General features: G+C 39.4%; 1 protein-coding gene across 1 annotated transcript; it reads left to right on the top strand.

Annotated features, from left to right (window-relative positions):
• Positions 1-8175: 8175 nt before the first annotated feature.
• On the top strand, positions 8176-10535 carry LOC110888282 (serine/threonine-protein phosphatase 7 long form homolog). Its single transcript, XM_022135814.1, has 5 exons — positions 8176-9011; positions 9103-9190; positions 9270-9424; positions 9477-9723; positions 9804-10535. Exons 1-5 carry the CDS (start codon positions 8176-8178, stop codon positions 10533-10535), a joined length of 2058 nt encoding a protein of 685 aa, XP_021991506.1.
• Positions 10536-16694: the final 6159 nt, after the last annotated feature.

Genomic DNA, 16694 nt, shown 5'->3' with positions numbered 1-16694 from the left:
ATTGCAAAAGTTAGGGACTATAGCTGTAATTTTAGAAAGTTATGGACTAAAGGTGAAAAAAGGGCAAACCACAGGAACCATCTGAGCATTTAACTCGCATAAAAAACATGATGTAAAAAGTTTGTTAAAGTTGATGAAGATCAAGAGAAAAAAGACCTTTGCAATACATGTTTTGTGTTTTTTACGGTAGTGTTCGTTTTTCTACGCCACCTGTGATTGTGATATGTTTAACGTGATGTCTCTGTTGATCAACCAGATTTTAATAGAGTGGTCAAATTACAAAAAAACGCTCTTCTGACCACTTTTTCATTCTTCTTAATAATGAAAATAGCAATAATAAAACAAGATTAAATCTCAACCATTCATCAACCGTTGTCCCATTCTGGCCAGACTATGTTGTCTTAACCGGGTCCACGCTAGCTTCAGAGTTTGGCTTGGGCGTTCCCCCAGGAAACCATACTGCTGACTGTCACTTGACAGACGTTGTGTCACCACAAGTGTTGAACACTCTCTGGCGTAACACAAGGTGGAATGAAAACACGCGTGGGCCCAGGATAGAAACCGACACCTATTCAAGGAGTCTAGACTCTATCCATCATTTCCTAATCCACCAAAGTTACACAAGTGAGGATTAAAATGGGTCTCCATTGGAGAAACCAAACATTCCTAATACTAGGCCACAAATGGTGGATGAATAGTCAAATTTAATAATATTTGCTTGGGTGAAAAAAAATCTATAAAATAAACAATAGAACTTTTTTTTGAAAGGCAAACTATTTGAACTAAACTACACCATAATTATGCCCCATGCCTATTATTTGCTTGGGGTAGGGGGTGGGGTAAACTACCCTAAGATTCCACCAATTCTACACTACTACCTCATTTTTACCCTCAGCATAATCACTGAACTCAGAATTTTTTGCAATAATAGGTGGTTTGAACCACAAAAGAGTGGCATTAGGTGTTCTGGCATATTGTTTACACTTTTAGGTAAGTTGCAAGATCATACAGCGACCTTCTATGACATTTTCTGCGAAAAAAACAGAATTCCCTGCAAAAGCTGCAGCAAGTTCTGAATGATATTAAAGGTCGCTGTTTCATATATCAACTTTGATAAAGGTCGCTGTTTGATATCTCAACCTTTCAAAAGTCGTTGTTTCATCTGTGAACCTTGTTGTAGGATCGATTTCAGACCCGAACGAGTCGATCAGAAGAGTTTATCTCTAAATGAACGGCGGAAACAGACGTGTAGAGGTCAATTCAGCTAGAAATACACTATAAATTGTTGTATGATTGATTTCAAGACGTTTTACAACCTGACAACACTTCGGCAGCACTTCGTTGCTCTAGCCGGAAAGTTACAAATGGTGAAAGTTTGAAACCTATTTATAGGAGGGACCCTTTAGTTTGAAAGTGACCCTTTAGTTTGAAAATGTTTCAAACGGACAGGACACATTTCAAACTAAACCCCCTTCAAACTAAACCCTTTCAAACTAAACCCTTTCAAACTTTCATGTTCAAATATAGTAAACCAAGACTCGATATAAGACGAAGACAACAGATGAATGCACCAACAGACTCCCCCTCAGATGTTGATGGAGTCTTCAGTGTTGAGTCTTCGCATCTTCAATCTTTATCAGTCCTCTCGAACTCTTTGAAGTATTTGACGTTATAAGAATCCTCAAATCTTTCTCTTCTCTTTTCGTCATCATCAACAAACTCACCACGAACAATCTCTACTCGGATGTCTTCAGACTCCCCCTTTCGATATGCTGGGATCGCAGCCTGGCTTGTTGAAATCACACAGTCTTCAGGTATCGAAACCTGACAATCTATCTTCAGATAACCTGCACATTCTCTACCCAAAAATAAATTCTCTGATGATAACTTGTAAAAACAATCTCACCAGCTAATGAACCACTTGCAGGAATAATACAATCAAAGAATGATTTTACAATGTTAATCTTTGATAAACCACTTTGAAGACATATTTTAATTTTTCAAAACATCACACTCTCCCAAACCATTTGTTCATCATGTTTAGCACTCGGAATTTTGAAAACTAGCTCTTCAACATCAGTTGTCGAAAATCTTTTTTTATTTTTCAAAAATTTATGCTAAAACACACTAAAAAGCAGAAAAAACAAAATATTTACAAACAATATTTTTGTGAGTTTGTGTAAGAGGATCATATCAGTTTTGTGACAAATGACTAACACCATTAAGCTTTAAACATACTCAGTTCTAAACAATTTTCCTAGATTGTCAGTATATTGGTCCACTTTAAATTTTCACACAAATTTCAATCGATTCGAGATACGATATTAGTGTTTTAGAAACTTAAACTTAATTGTGTATCACTCCACTCGAATATACTCCTGTATCCAGATCCCAATATTCAGTCTTACAGGTGAGTATACCACAGATGATATCTGTAAAGGGGTTATGTGCGAGGGCCGTGAGAGCTCAGGTCGATACTTCCGTATACGCAGAGAGATGACGGCTTCGACTTTAGGTGGGTCCCCTTTAGAGGATCTTTTGATTACAACAGCAGCGACTATCAATTTTATTGTCTCATCAGCTTGCTGAGGGCGATGCTATGTTTCAAGCATTTTTGCGAAAAGCATTATCCGGGGACTAGGTCAGTACTTCCATACAGCAGAAGTCCCGGGATAATACCCCAGATATCACTGAATATAAAGACCTAGTATCTCAGAATACGGGACCTTTCAAACAAGATTTCGGGGGTTACCCATATATTTAAGAATAGTTACCCACGAATCAAGCAAGTTTGAATTAGGTTAACATCTCGTTTCAATTTACTAAATGTGCAAAAACCTACTGACACATCCGCAGTAAGATTGTTTATCACTTTTAAACTTTCCAATTCTTTAGCATGTTGTGATAGTCCACTGATGTACTATCATTTCCTCTTTTTCACAACAAAACTCATTTTTGATTTTATCATGTTTTTGGCTTTTTCAAATTTTCTAATGTTTTTGGATTTTCTAAAATTTCTTACTCCCCCTAAAATTCAAATACATCTAATGAAAATTGAAAACAAACTATACAGAACATGACAACTGATATCAATCGCTTCAATTCTCCATCCGTTTGGCTTAAACAATCAGAACTCCCCCTATCAACAAACTATTTTCCCATTTAGATTTCAAAACACTTAAGTTTGTTTTAATCAAAATGGTTTTTCCGGAAAATAAGTTTGATTGATTTTATCACTTGTAGATTTATCAATAACAAGTTCGGGGTTGTGGTTCATCATATTGTCTTCCAACCAGTTGTAGGAAAATACAAGTACAAATTAATGTCCTTGATTTTACCATATGCAAACAATGCACAATCAACACTCCTAACCACTTGTAATTATGACCAACACATACCACTAGTAAGGAAACACAAACAAACCTTTTACCGTTTTGAATGATTGACGTTACCGAATAAAACTTCAAGAAAGATGCCGATTCATGCTCCACGCTTACCAACCTGGGAGCTCCGACAAGTCCTGAGACTTACTGTTCATAATATGTACCATCCCAGTCACTAACCAGGGATGGTTCAACCTTTTCTTTCTTTGTTTTCTTCTCATAAAATTCTTTAACCCCTTTGACTTTTCGATCAATCATCTTGCCAAAGATATGTTTTACCTTGGGGTTAAAGGCCTTCTCAGCATCAAATTCATGTTTATCATTGTAAAATTGATTAGAAATTTCAGTTTTACCAATTTTCTTTTTATAATTTTCAGCCCGAAGTGATGGAAATTCCTCATCATTCACAATCGGAACTGATTTTTCATCTTTTAAAACAGCTTCACATTTTGAAACGACTTGTGGCTCAACTGACTTTGTGGAATCAGTTTCATCGCCCGAAGATAGCTCCTCTGATTTTGATCCATCAGAATCATCGCTAGAGCTTTCACCAACCTTCTTAACAACCCATTTCTGGTTGTCAGATTTGGCTCTCTTCTTATAAAACTTGTTCGAACTCTCACCAATTTCAAATGTAGAATCTTTAAACAATTTTGTTCTATCAATTGGTGGTTCGAACTCAACTACTCTTTCTTTGAGTTTACGAGATACTCCCTGTTTTGATTGTATTGCCTTAGAACAATCTCAGGCAATATGTCCAACAGTGTTGCATCGGAAACAGGTTTTCATATCTTTCTTCTGCTCAGCCATTTTCTTCAATTCATCTTGCTTCTTTGTAAGAAATTCATTGTTTGACTGTCTCCAGAATGCTTTCTTTTCTTCTTCTTCAGATGACGTTCCTGAAACAAAAATCATTTTGGATTTAAAATCACGAACATATTTTTCATTTTTCTGTTTTTCTGTAGGAGTAAAACCTAAACCTTTCTTTTTGAAATTACCGTTATGGTTTGATTTCTTTTGGAAACCTGAACCAGAACTGTAATTCTTTTTCTTGTTTAATCTTTGTTGTACTCTTGAGGTGTAAGGTCTTGGTTTTTCATTAAGACATAAGTCTTTTATTTCAGAAATATTAATTTCTATGAGTTTGAAAACCTTGTTTATCAATTCAGTTTTGACACCTCTTATTGGAAATTCCTCATCAGAATATAATTTGTCAGAATCACTCAAAGTGTGGACAACTTTAAACAACCCATCATCCAAATTAGATTTTGATAACAGGAATTCTTTGTCATAGACTATTTTTCCCTGTTTTTCTGTTTGACCCGGAGTGCTTGACTCAGACTTTGACTCTGACGCGGACTCCGACTTTGACTCCTCTATCTCATCTTTTTCTAACACATGATCCACGACTTTCTTCATCAATTGAGACTGTTGATCAGTGTCAGACGATGTAAACACAACATCAATACTATCTGGAAGATTGACAGACGACTCCGACTCCCACTGTAAATTCGTTGCCTTTTTGACTCATTCATCGTTTGGGTATCTCGGCAAATATCCGTTTTCCAGCGGAGGTGGACACTTGTTATAACTGACACCTTGTTTCTTACAGAATCTTTCTTCTCAGTTGTTTTCTTCGTGTCATTCTTCTTCTTTTCCAAAGTCTTTTCATCAGCAATTTTTCCAGCTTCCTTTTCTTCAGTTACCTCATCATCTTCCCATGCCTTCATACTTTCAACCGTCGGATAAATCCTGTCAATGACATAGGAGTACATGAGTAACTTTTTAACAAACGATTAACTCTTTCAGTTTCAATTCTTTGCAGCTCAAGCTTTTGTTCCAAAGCAGCACACTTCTCAATGTAGTTGTTTACAACTTTCTGCTTTGTCATGAAGGCTCCCTGAAGTGTCTTCATCACTGTAGCTTGTTCCTCACTCGTTTGGTTGTATTGATTCATCGTTTTGTTCAGCACATCATAAGACTCCTTCAGACTGTTCAAGTTGTAAATCAGTGTGCTGTTCTGCTTCTTTATAGCTTCACAGTTCTCACACTTCACTGGAATCTTTTCGCATCAACTTCTTCCTCAACCTTGAATTTAGGAACTTCTTTCACCTTTTGTCTTCTTATCACTGGAACATCTTCATCATCACTGCTCACTGGTGTCTTGATCTTTTTCTTTTTCTTCTTTGCCTTCTCATCCTCACTGTCACTTTCTGCCAGCAACTTCATATCGGCCTTGAATTTTCTTGCCCAATACTCAGTATCATCATCACTATCACTTTCAGCAAGCAACTTCATATCAGCTTTGAATTTTCTTGCCCAATACTCAGTATCATCGTCACTATCCATGTTTCAGTAACAGATTTCAAACAAAATCACTTTCAAACAATATTACTTGGTGAAAATTCTATGCGGATTGAAGGTTGAAAGACTGTACGGACAGGTATGACCCGGATCAAATACAAACGAACTTTTCAATGATCTAGCTAAACCTCACAGCCTTGACCGAGCTTGAACTCAAATAACTGATTAATTTCACAAACGAACTGAATCAATTTCAAGCGACCTTGTCCGAATGAGACTGATAACAAGTATCAAATCACTTTGATTGAGCCGCTTGGTCTATATGCTTATAATATTGAACCGATGAATATGTGAACTGGTTGAAATCTCGTTAATACATCAAGTGGCCAACAAGATTATCCCTTTAAAAAAACTTTGATAGGGCCGCAATCACTAACCCAACAAGTAAGACAATGTGATCGGGCCGCCGATTGGTTAATTCTTAATGTAAAGTGTATAACCAAAGTCCAACAATATTATCTTTTACAAATCTTTGATTGGGCCGCTTCTTTTGTAATGCAAGACATGTGATTGGACCATTTCCCTTAGTGGGTCGGTGATAACACTAATCCAACAACTTTAATTGTACAACAAACTGATTGGACCGATGATAGCATCTGACAATTCTTGAACCAAGAAATTTTGTGACATTAAACACTCTTTAAAAAACTTTCACATGCAAATCTGATGTCGTTACATGCAGTCGACAACAAATAAAAAATTCCACTGATTTTTTATCAACCGAATACACATGTGTTGCCTTTAAATCCTAGTGGCCGACAAGATAACAGCTATACACAATTTGATTGAGCCGACATATTCATTTCACATGCAATATCACATACAATCCGACTTTTCACTTACTGTCACCTAGTAAAATGTTATACACAACTCGATGTAACCCTCAAACGGAATGTGTTCTCAAACGGACACAATTTCAAACAGTCACGTGCATATTTCAAACGGGATAGTGAAGTTCAAACGACGAATTCAAACGGAATGGCTATTCCAAACGATAGTTCAAATGGAATACACTTTTTCAAACGACAGGAATCATTTTCAAACGGACATGTGCAGATTTCAAACGATTAAGGACAATTTCAAACGGTCATGTGTATTTTCAAACGGAAATCATGTTTCAAACGATGATTTCAAACGATAGGTTCATCTTTCAAACGATAGGAAACTTTTTCAAACGATAGGAAGCTTTTTCAAACGATAGAAAGCTGCTACGTTCAAACGGAACCCATATTTCATGCCATTTTTCCACTTTTACTTTGATTTTTGAACTGAAATTCTCAAGGCTTTGTTAAAACACCATTACGCACATATTGTGAGAGTTTCAGCCGATTTCAACCGTGAAAACTTGTAATTTTCGAAAAAGAAAGGTGTAGAAACAGAAATCGCAGCTGAATTGTATAGAACTCTTCCTCCTGAGCCCTGATACCACTTGTAGGATCGATTTCAGACCCGAACGAGTCGATCAGAAGAGTTTATCTCTAAACGAACGGCGGAAACAGACGTGTAGAGGTCAATTCAGCTAGAAATACACTATAAATTGTTGTATGATTGATTTCAAGACGTTTTACAACCTGACAACACTTCGGCAGCACTTCGTTGCTCTAGCCGGAAAGTTACAAATGGTGAAAGTTTGAAACCTATTTATAGGAGGGACCCTTTAGTTTGAAAGTGACCCTTTAGTTTGAAAGTGTTTCAAACGGACAGGACACATTTCAAACTAAACCCCCTTCAAACTAAACCCTTTCAAACTAAACCCTTTCAAACTTTCATGTTCAAATATAGTAAACCAAGACTCGATATAAGACGAAGACAACAGATGAATGCACCAACACTTGTTAAAGGTCGTTGTTTGATATCTCAAGCTTGATAAAGGTCGCTGTTTCATCTGTGAACCTTGTTAAAAGTCGCTGTTTCATAGCACAAGCTTATTAAAGGTCGTTGTTTCATATTACAAGCTTGTTTAAAGTCGCTTTATGGTTCTGCTTTGTTGTTTAAGGTCGCTGAATGATAGTGCTTTCTTGCATAAAGTCGCAGAATGATATAGTGTTCTTAATAAATAACTTTAACGTTTGCAGAATTTTAAATTGGGGTACATGCAACTTTCGTTTGCTAGTAATAGGTCACTGTTTCACCTTGTTGTCTTTTTGCAGCAAGAAATGTGAGTGGTGAATGTAAAGATGATATGACTAAACCCTAGGCTCTCACATGATATGGAATCAAGCCTGCAAACTTTAATAGGTTTGTGTAAGAATTCAACTGTAGTGTAAGAAAAATATTGTCTTTCAATATGAATTCGAAAACTGATGCACAGAATGAAGTCTTTAGATATGAACATAAAGCAAAGCACTCGAGATACATTTTCAATATCAAACGAAGCTTCAATCCTTTCATTACCGATAAATATTCAGTCAACTTTTATCAGCCGAAGATGAATTTTGAATGTCATCCTAGTCCTCTTAATGCATCGGTGTTGTTCTTGGACAAGAATCACCGTGTGTTTGAGGTATTCAAAAATCCAACAGAGTATAGTAACACAATAAATATTAGACGATCAGATCGAGCGTTCTGGCAGCATATGAAAGAAAATCCGGTTGGTGGAAGGGTAGAAGGTTTAATACATGCAGCAGGATTCAGCGGGATACTGCAAATTAGGTACCGGTATGTAGACCACGCCTTAATAACTGCGTTGGTTGAGAGGTGGAGGCCAGAAACTCACACGTTTCACCTTCCTTTTGGAGAAACGACTATGACATTACAGGATGTCAACGTGTTGTGGGGGCTACCAATAGATGGGTTGCCTATATCTGGGGCTGACACTGGTATGTCGATGTATACTGTAAGAGACAAGTGTCAACAGGTGTTGGGGTTTACCCCTGAGGAAGCTGATGTGAGGGGCAAAAGGGTTAAGTCCTCCCGAGTTTTACAACAAATAACGTCCAATTTTTCTGAAAACGAAGCATCAGATCAAGATTGCATTTTTCGTGCACGTCAAATAATATTTTATTTGATAGGGTGCATAGTCTTACCTGATAATGCAAACCACCTGATTGATGTCAAATTTTTAGAATTTCTCGTAGACTTGCCCGCATGTTCGGGATATAGTTGGGGCAGTGCTGTGTTAGCTCACCTTTACAGAAACCTTTGTAACGCTGCAGCACCTAATGCTATAGCCATTACTGGCCCAGTTGCGCTTCTACAAGTGTGGGTTTGGGAGAGGTTTCGTTGTTTTGCTCCTGCTATTGCCCGGTTCCAGTACAATGCCCCGTTAGCTGCTCGGTAGTGTGAATTGGAAATAATTAAATTTATTATTTGGTATCTATATAACACTATGTTATTTTTTTATTTATCTTTTTAGGTGGAAGGGAAGCTTAACGTGTACAGATATTTCCACACATTGCCTGAAAACATATAGATCTCAGCTGCAATTTATGACCGAGGCAACGGTATGGTTGTTAGTTGTTGACATATAAAATTTAAGTTTGTTTGAACACGTTTCTAAAGATTGAAATTTTTTTGTTTCAGTTTAATTGGAGACCATACGACGACATTGTGGCTAGACTCCCCGATATATGTCGGAGTGGTATGGGAATTTGGCGGAGTTGTTGCCCTCTGCTATACTACTCGGTTGTGGAGCATCACTATCCTCAACGAGTGATGAGACAGTTTGGCATGTTCCAGTATATACCTAACCCAATTGCCATAGATAATAGATAATACTGAGCATGTCAGGCTTCATTCCATGAACCGGAGAAGGAAAACCGGCTGGAACTGGTTAAGTCGTCACGCAGCGTATGTTTGTCAGTGGGAGGCACGTCATCAAAACTTGGTCACCGGGGAACTCATCACATCTGTTTCCGTTGCCAATGATTACATGCCGTGGTACATGGAACATACCGTGTTATATGTGTCTAACCCACAGTTGCCAGCTGGCCCTACGAGCGGTTTTCAAGACGAAGGAGCAAGGGCCCAAATGATGGTATATACAAGTTTAAAATTATTGAAAGTTACCTTTATTATTGTTAGTAAAAAAATTAATTATTAATTATTTTTTTGCAGTCGAAGACGATGGGTCTAATTCACCGATCTGAAGATGTGGACGTTATTCATGGTGCGGCGTATCGGGCCCTTAAGATGTCTAATGTTCCACAATACACACAATATTCGACTCATCTGACACAGGAGCCGGTGGACCTTGTTTCATATCCTCGTACACAGATGTTAGGGAGGCCCCGACGTCGTGGTCGTGGTGGTAGAAACGTTCAAGAGGCCGTGACATCAAATTGGGGCACAAACTTCGAAACAGGGGGATCAGGATCCGGTGTTAACGAAAATGAAAATTTTGCGGGAAACTTTGGTTGGTCACATAACGTTGGCACTATGTTTGCGGATGCTAATATAGCGCCAAACAATGATGATACAGATATGGGTGGATCATGGCAGTCACTGTTGGCTACGGCATGCATCTCCGAGGGTTTTGACGTCGGTGACTTATTGGACCCCCAACAGAATGATATGGGTAACAACAATCAGTTTGTAGACCCAAACATAAGTCAGGCGGGGTTTTTTAGCCCCTCGTCACATATGATGGACCCCAACACAAGTCTGGCAGGGTTTGTTACCCCCGAGTCACAGATGATAACCTTTATGCCGGAGACCCAAACAAACTATCAGTACTGGGCCCCAAACCAAAGTAACGAAGATCACCGGAACCGTTATGAAAATGTTGAACCAAACCCCTTAGACTGGCGTCTCGACTTGAACCTGTTTCCACCACCGAATGACCCATAGAGTGTAATACATTGTGAAATAAATATATTGTGTAATACATTGTGAAATAAATATATTGTGTTGTTTGTTGTTGTTATTTGTGCAATATATTTTATTATTATTTTATTGTTCAAAGTAAACTGATACTGAACAAATTTCATAACATAAAAAAGTTCATTACATTAACCAAAAAAAGACATCAATAACTGGTTCAGAGTAAACTGATACTGAACTTCTAAAACTTAAAGTAAAAATACATATAAACCACCACAATCATGAGGTATTTATATTTGTTTATCATTAAGGCTATAAAGGACATTTCACAATTTTTAACCAATAAGCATTTTTCTCAAAAAGAAAAAGTATTTTTAATTCAATTTCCACCCACTATAAATACCCCTACCATAGGGAATGAGAAGTCCACAAAAACCACAACCACCTATATGGCTAACCAAGGTGACATTCAAGTAGCTGATGAGCAAAACAATTCGCATGTGGTCCAGAGAAACTCATTTTCGATTCTAAACAAGTTAAGACGTCCAACCGGTCGTTCTAGCACTTCATCTTTTCCAAAGCCGACCCAGGTCGTCCTAAATAACCCTGGGTCGTCCGCTCAGTCAAGTAAACTTGGTGGCAGCCCTCCAGAAAGAAAAAATTTTGCATTTCCAACCGAAAATTCCGAAAATTGGTCAAGGGATGCTGTTGATTTTTACCTAAACGGGGATTCCCCTTTTTGTTATTCTCGCTTTTTAGGGGAAATACAGCTACCTAGAAGCTTTTGGGGTAGCCTACTAGGCTACGAATCTAGTGCATGCCTAAATGACATTGTAAACCCAATCCTACCAGTATTAATTTTGATTATACAAATCACTGATTAGATATATTATTTTTTATGGCAGCATGTTCAAGCGTGGACGTTAAGGCTGATGCGGCTTCGACAGTCTAAACTTTTAAAAGACCCGTCAAGGAAATTGCGTTGGACGGTTTTACCTCCGCAATTTTATGAAGAAGTGTGTTATACGAAGGATTGTTTAAGAGCGGTAGACATGGCGGGAAGGAAGGAACCGTACCCTCCATTTTGGGAGGTTGATTATTTGTATATTCCGATGTGGATTAAGCAGGAGGACTGGTTACTATTCCGTGTTGATATGTTTAACATGGAAATAACACAATATTGGACTGATAAAAGATGGGGAAATGAAAAAAGACGGCTGGTTGAACACGTGATGGACATTTTTCCAATTTTCTTCAAGCATTTTCTTGACCAAATCCACTATTGGCGAAACTCGAGATACTGCACAAAGAAAAAAGTTTCATTTGGTTTTGTTCAAGATGGTGTGACTCGGGACAATGGTAACATTGCTAATTCAAGGGTGCTTGTCTGTATGATGATGGAGAACCTTGTAAGAGGCAAGTCAATCATTGATGAAACTGACGTAGAAGAGACTTGTATCAACTACCGTCGCCACATGGCTAACGAGCTTTATAGATGGCGTTTTATGTAGGATGAATGTTGTTTTTGTTTATGAATTGTGCTTTCGTACTTTCTTTATAATAAAAATTTAATGTTTCCTTATATTCCGACATATTTGGCTTTTTGTCAAAAAGGGCCAACCTTGGGTTTTATGGGTCAGTTATCTCACCGGTGCGTCGCAGTTCGCCATCACCGGGTTTCTTCGTGTCGTATGCTAGGGTGAATAAGGACTTGGGGCATTGGCGTTGTCTCGCCGGAGGTCGTTTCCTCTCGTTTTTTTTGGGGGGGGGGGATAAAACGGCCAAAAAGCCATTTTTGGCTTTTTGTCAAAAAGGGCCAACCTTGCGTTTTCTGGGTCTGTTATCTCACCGGTGCGTCGCAGTTTGCCATCACCGGGTTTCTTCGTGTCGTATGCTAGGGTGAATAAGGACTTGGGGCATTAGCGTTGTCTCACCGGAGGTCGTTTCCTCTCATTTTTTTTGGGGGGGGGGGGGGCAAAACGGCCTAAAAGCCATTTTTGGCTTTTTGACAAAAAAAGTGGAAATTGATATTTAATAATAATACAAGTACGATAAACAATTGCACGTTTTATTACATGTTTGGGGGTGAAAAACGAGCTGCATAAAACTCATCCGCCATCTCTCGTCTGTATTTCACGCAAGCCTCGACAAGATCTCCCCCAATCCCGACGTCCTCGTCATTAACCAGTTTACTTAACAACATACATACTAACACCCCTGAATCTGGTCCTAGGTTTTCCTTTTGATGTTGGAAAACTTCAGTATGTGTCACCATTGTGTTTTCCACATGTGGGCGTCCAGAATGTTCCCAGTATGCAATTTGTTCCAAAAATGTTTTGAATAACGATTCAAATTTTATTAGGGTTGGGTATACCCTAACTTGAATCAAGCTTGACCCATCAGAAACACTTGAAGTACACGTCCCAGTAAAATACAAAGTAAGGTGAAGTGTCCGCATATCAACACGAACAATGAACCAGTCTTGAAGGTCAACACAGATTGGAATATAAACCTGAGACAAAAATAAATAAGTTAAACATATTTGGTTTAAAATAAACAGTGGGGGATGTAAGTGTTACCGTATCGATGTCCCAAAATGGAGGGTAATGTTCCTTTAATCCAATAGCAAAAGGTAACGCACGATGGTTAGGATTCTCTTCCAAAAGGTCCAGAAATTGAGGTGGGAGAATCGTCCATGGAAACAGTTGTTCTGGTCTTTTGGATTTTATTATTAAAATCCATCTGAACCTCATCATTCTCGTCACCCACCCACACACATGCTACAATGGTGAAAGTTTTATAACATAAGAATAAAACTAAATTTTCGGAGGGTTTTAATAATTTATATTCCTTACCAGTGGCGACAAGTAACCGTAGTTCTCGAATCCAAGTAGGGCACCCCAAAACTCGGACCCGAGTTGTCTCCTTCCAAGGAATCCGCTATAACAGAAAGAAGAATCTCCGTTATGATAGAATGCCATTACATTTTTTGACCACGATCTAGACTCTTCTGTTGGGTAATAATACCAGCGTGTCTTTATGGGGATCTTTTCAGGGGGGGTATCGGGAACTTCCTCCAGCTCCAATAACGAGTCTTCCGGGTCCCCCATTTGTTGTGTGTCGTTGGTGCAATTCGAGATGGGGGTATGAGTGACTATTTATTCAGAGATGTTATACTAGGTCGCTGTTTCATTCAGAGATGTTATACTAGGCCGCTGTTTCATACAGAGATCTTCTAGTAGGTCGTTCTTTTATCTATAAAAAGGCCCTTGGAAAACACCCATCCATTGGTACCACCTCGTCGCTCTTCTTTGCAATACCATTTCGTAGTAATGGATAAGCGCAATGGTAAGAAACGGTTACCTCCTTTCTCCCACTTTCAAAACAATTGCATGACTGAAGAAGACATCAAAGCTTGTTTGGAATGGGAACTACCCCCAAAGGTTACGGTTCTGGAGGAAGGAAAGAAATCACCAAAATCAGAACCTGTCGAGGAAGGAGGATCGTCTTCCGGTGCAGTTGTGAATCAGCAACTGGCGAAACAGAAGGACGTTCGTGGAAGAAATAAACAGGTTGAAGAAATCCCCGTTGTTAAAAAAGTTTGGACCTATGACAATCAACAGTTTGATTTCAACCCTAACCCGGAGGAGGATTACGACCCAGAAGTCCTGAAGGAAGCTTGGAACTATGAGGAAGAAGAAGAAGATTGGTCCTGTGTTTGGCACAACCCATATTCTGGAGAAGAGTCAGACTCGGAACTATCATCTAGAGGTGACTACCATTGGAAATAGGGTTGCTCGTTTTCTATCATGATGTTTGTTGTAGTGGTGTTTACTTGAAAGTTTTTTGTCGTTTTCTATCTGTTTAGTGGAAGAAGGTTATTATACTTTATTGTATCAGTAGGTTATTTTACTAGTATTATAATAACTAGAACAACGTCGTTACTGTCCAGATCATCATAGTCAGCAAAATCAAAATCAAACATCCTTCATGGCAGCACCACAAAACCCTAGCAGCCCGTACATCTCAATTGTGGAAAGGGGGGCAGCCATATTGGCAACACTATGCAGGGATGGAAACCACTACTACTGCAGGCATACTGAGACATCCGAAAGCGATCGAGACTCAAACGCGTTATCAGATGACGCAGTGGTTAGTGATGATCCATGGGAGCAGTATCAGACTTACGATAGCGATTCTGATTCATCTTTTTGAACCCCACCATATTCTACCTTAGCTGCTGTCTTATGTATTTTCAATTCAATAATATGTGTGTTGTTGTGTTTAATGATTCTTAGTGAATTTTGGAACACATGTCTTAATTGTTAAATTACACCAACTGAGAATTCAAACAGAAATACCAAACACAAAACATAGGAGGATACACCTAACAGTTAACATTAAAACCACAAAAAGATACTAACTTAACGTCGGCCACAGGTCTTCCTATTGTGCCCTGTTTCTCCGCATCTGCTGCATCGACGTGCCTGGGGTTCATCGTGGTAGTTAACATCCATCTTGTTTTGAATTCTTCTTGAACGAACCCTGCCTCGATGTGTTGTGACCCTCGAAGGGTCCCCTTGAATTGTCCAGTCCGCTTCTTCCCACTCATCTTTGTGTCCCAGGGTGAAAAAATGACCGCTGTACTGTTCCTGATAGGTGGTGGTGTGGAATATGGAGTTGGTAACGTCATGTGGTTTCTCACCCCTCCAAGCGCAAACGGCGATAGCATGGGAACAAGGGAATCTAAGCATTTGTCATTTCCCGCATGAGCACCGGTGGCGTCTGTATTCAACGGTGTACTCGTTTCCACCGTCATCATTGGTTTCTTCCCTTGAAACTACCGCGTAACGACCTTCTCTGACATCGTAGACGGACACTTCATGTTGCATGGCTACGGAATGCAACTTGTTAAACCTGGACCAAATTCGAGGGGGTAGAGGGGTATTGCAGCTTTGGGCCATCTGCGCGTGGCGAGCATACTCTGATACGTCCTTGGTGAACGTATAATGAATCAAGGCTTTTACTGGCAGGAGTCTTGCTTCCCGTAAGACATTATTCATAGACTCAGATATGTTCGTCGTAAGGTTACCCTAACGACGGTTTCCGCGGTCATGAACAATAGTCCACTTGCTTTTGTCGATGTCGTTCAGGTAGTTCCAAGCACCCCGATTTAACATTTGCATTTCCCTCACAGCCCAAACATACTTTCTTCATTGACTTGTGCTCCCGATCATCCAACACAGCTTCCTAAGAGATTTGGTCTTGAACCTACCACTAAAATTGCTTCTAACATGCCGAAGACAATAACGGTGGTAGGCGTTTGGTTCCCTCCAATCCAGAAGGTTCTCCATCGCATTAATTATCCCGTCATGACGGTCTGATAGAACACAAATTCTACTGTTACAGTCTTTGGTGACGTATTCTCTCAAATTTTGGAAAAACCAACACCAACTATGAACCGTCTCTTCGTCAACTAGAGCGTACGCCACTGGCATTATGTAGTTGTTGGCGTTTTTGGTTACCGCAACCAACAACTTACCACGGTACCCTCCTTTCAGGTGTGTGCTGTCCACAGAGATGACAGGCTGGCAAAGATGAAACGCGCGAATAGAAGGACCAAATGCCCAAAAAACATATCTGAATGTTGGATGTCCTGGAGCCGAGTGCGGGTGATGAAACCATGAAACCACCGTACCAGGGTTTCGAGACTGAAGCCGTAACACGTACTTTGGCAGCTCCTGAAAGTTGCTTTCCCAGGTTCCATATATCCTCTCAATTGCCTTTCTTCGTCCACGCCACGCCTTCGTATACGTAACATCGACAGACATCGCTTACTTTAAATGCGTCCTGATGTGTTTCACCTTCAACGCAATGTCTGTACGAATTTGTGGCAGGATGTGTGCAGCGATATCCTTAGATCTAAGGCACCTGTTGTTGTTGCGTACCACCGTGGAATAACAACTGTGGGCAGGCGCCCAGTTGGTAATTTGCCAAAGGTGTTGGTGTTTCTGTTTTGATGTTGTTGCACGCCATTCACACAAAGGAGCATGAGGGAAAGGGTTTTTAAAATTTTTGTTTCTGGTGTAGCATTTAACTTTGTATAAAGTTGGTTTGCTATCCATCACAAAAATTTCCCTTTCACGGCGAATGTTCCATTCTCGGATAGCAAGGTCCACCTCCTGT

Source organism: Helianthus annuus, chromosome 11 (assembly GCF_002127325.2).
Source record: "Helianthus annuus cultivar XRQ/B chromosome 11, HanXRQr2.0-SUNRISE, whole genome shotgun sequence".
Classification (NCBI taxonomy): Eukaryota; Viridiplantae; Streptophyta; class Magnoliopsida; order Asterales; family Asteraceae; genus Helianthus; species Helianthus annuus.
This window is presented reverse-complemented; position numbering and strand designations above follow the sequence as displayed.

What these genes read in the sequence shown, in the direction of transcription:
- LOC110888282 (XM_022135814.1), top strand. Translation starts at nt 8,176, where the DNA reads ATGAATTTTGAATGTCATCCTAGTCCTCTTAATGCATCGGTGTTGTTC. An exon ending in AGACAGTTTGGCATGTTCCA is followed by an intron (nt 9,425 to 9,476) that starts GTATATACCTAA and finishes TGAGCATGTCAG; the next exon opens with GCTTCATTCCATGAACCGGA. An exon ending in GAGCAAGGGCCCAAATGATG is followed by an intron (nt 9,724 to 9,803) that starts GTATATACAAGT and finishes ATTTTTTTGCAG; the next exon opens with TCGAAGACGATGGGTCTAAT.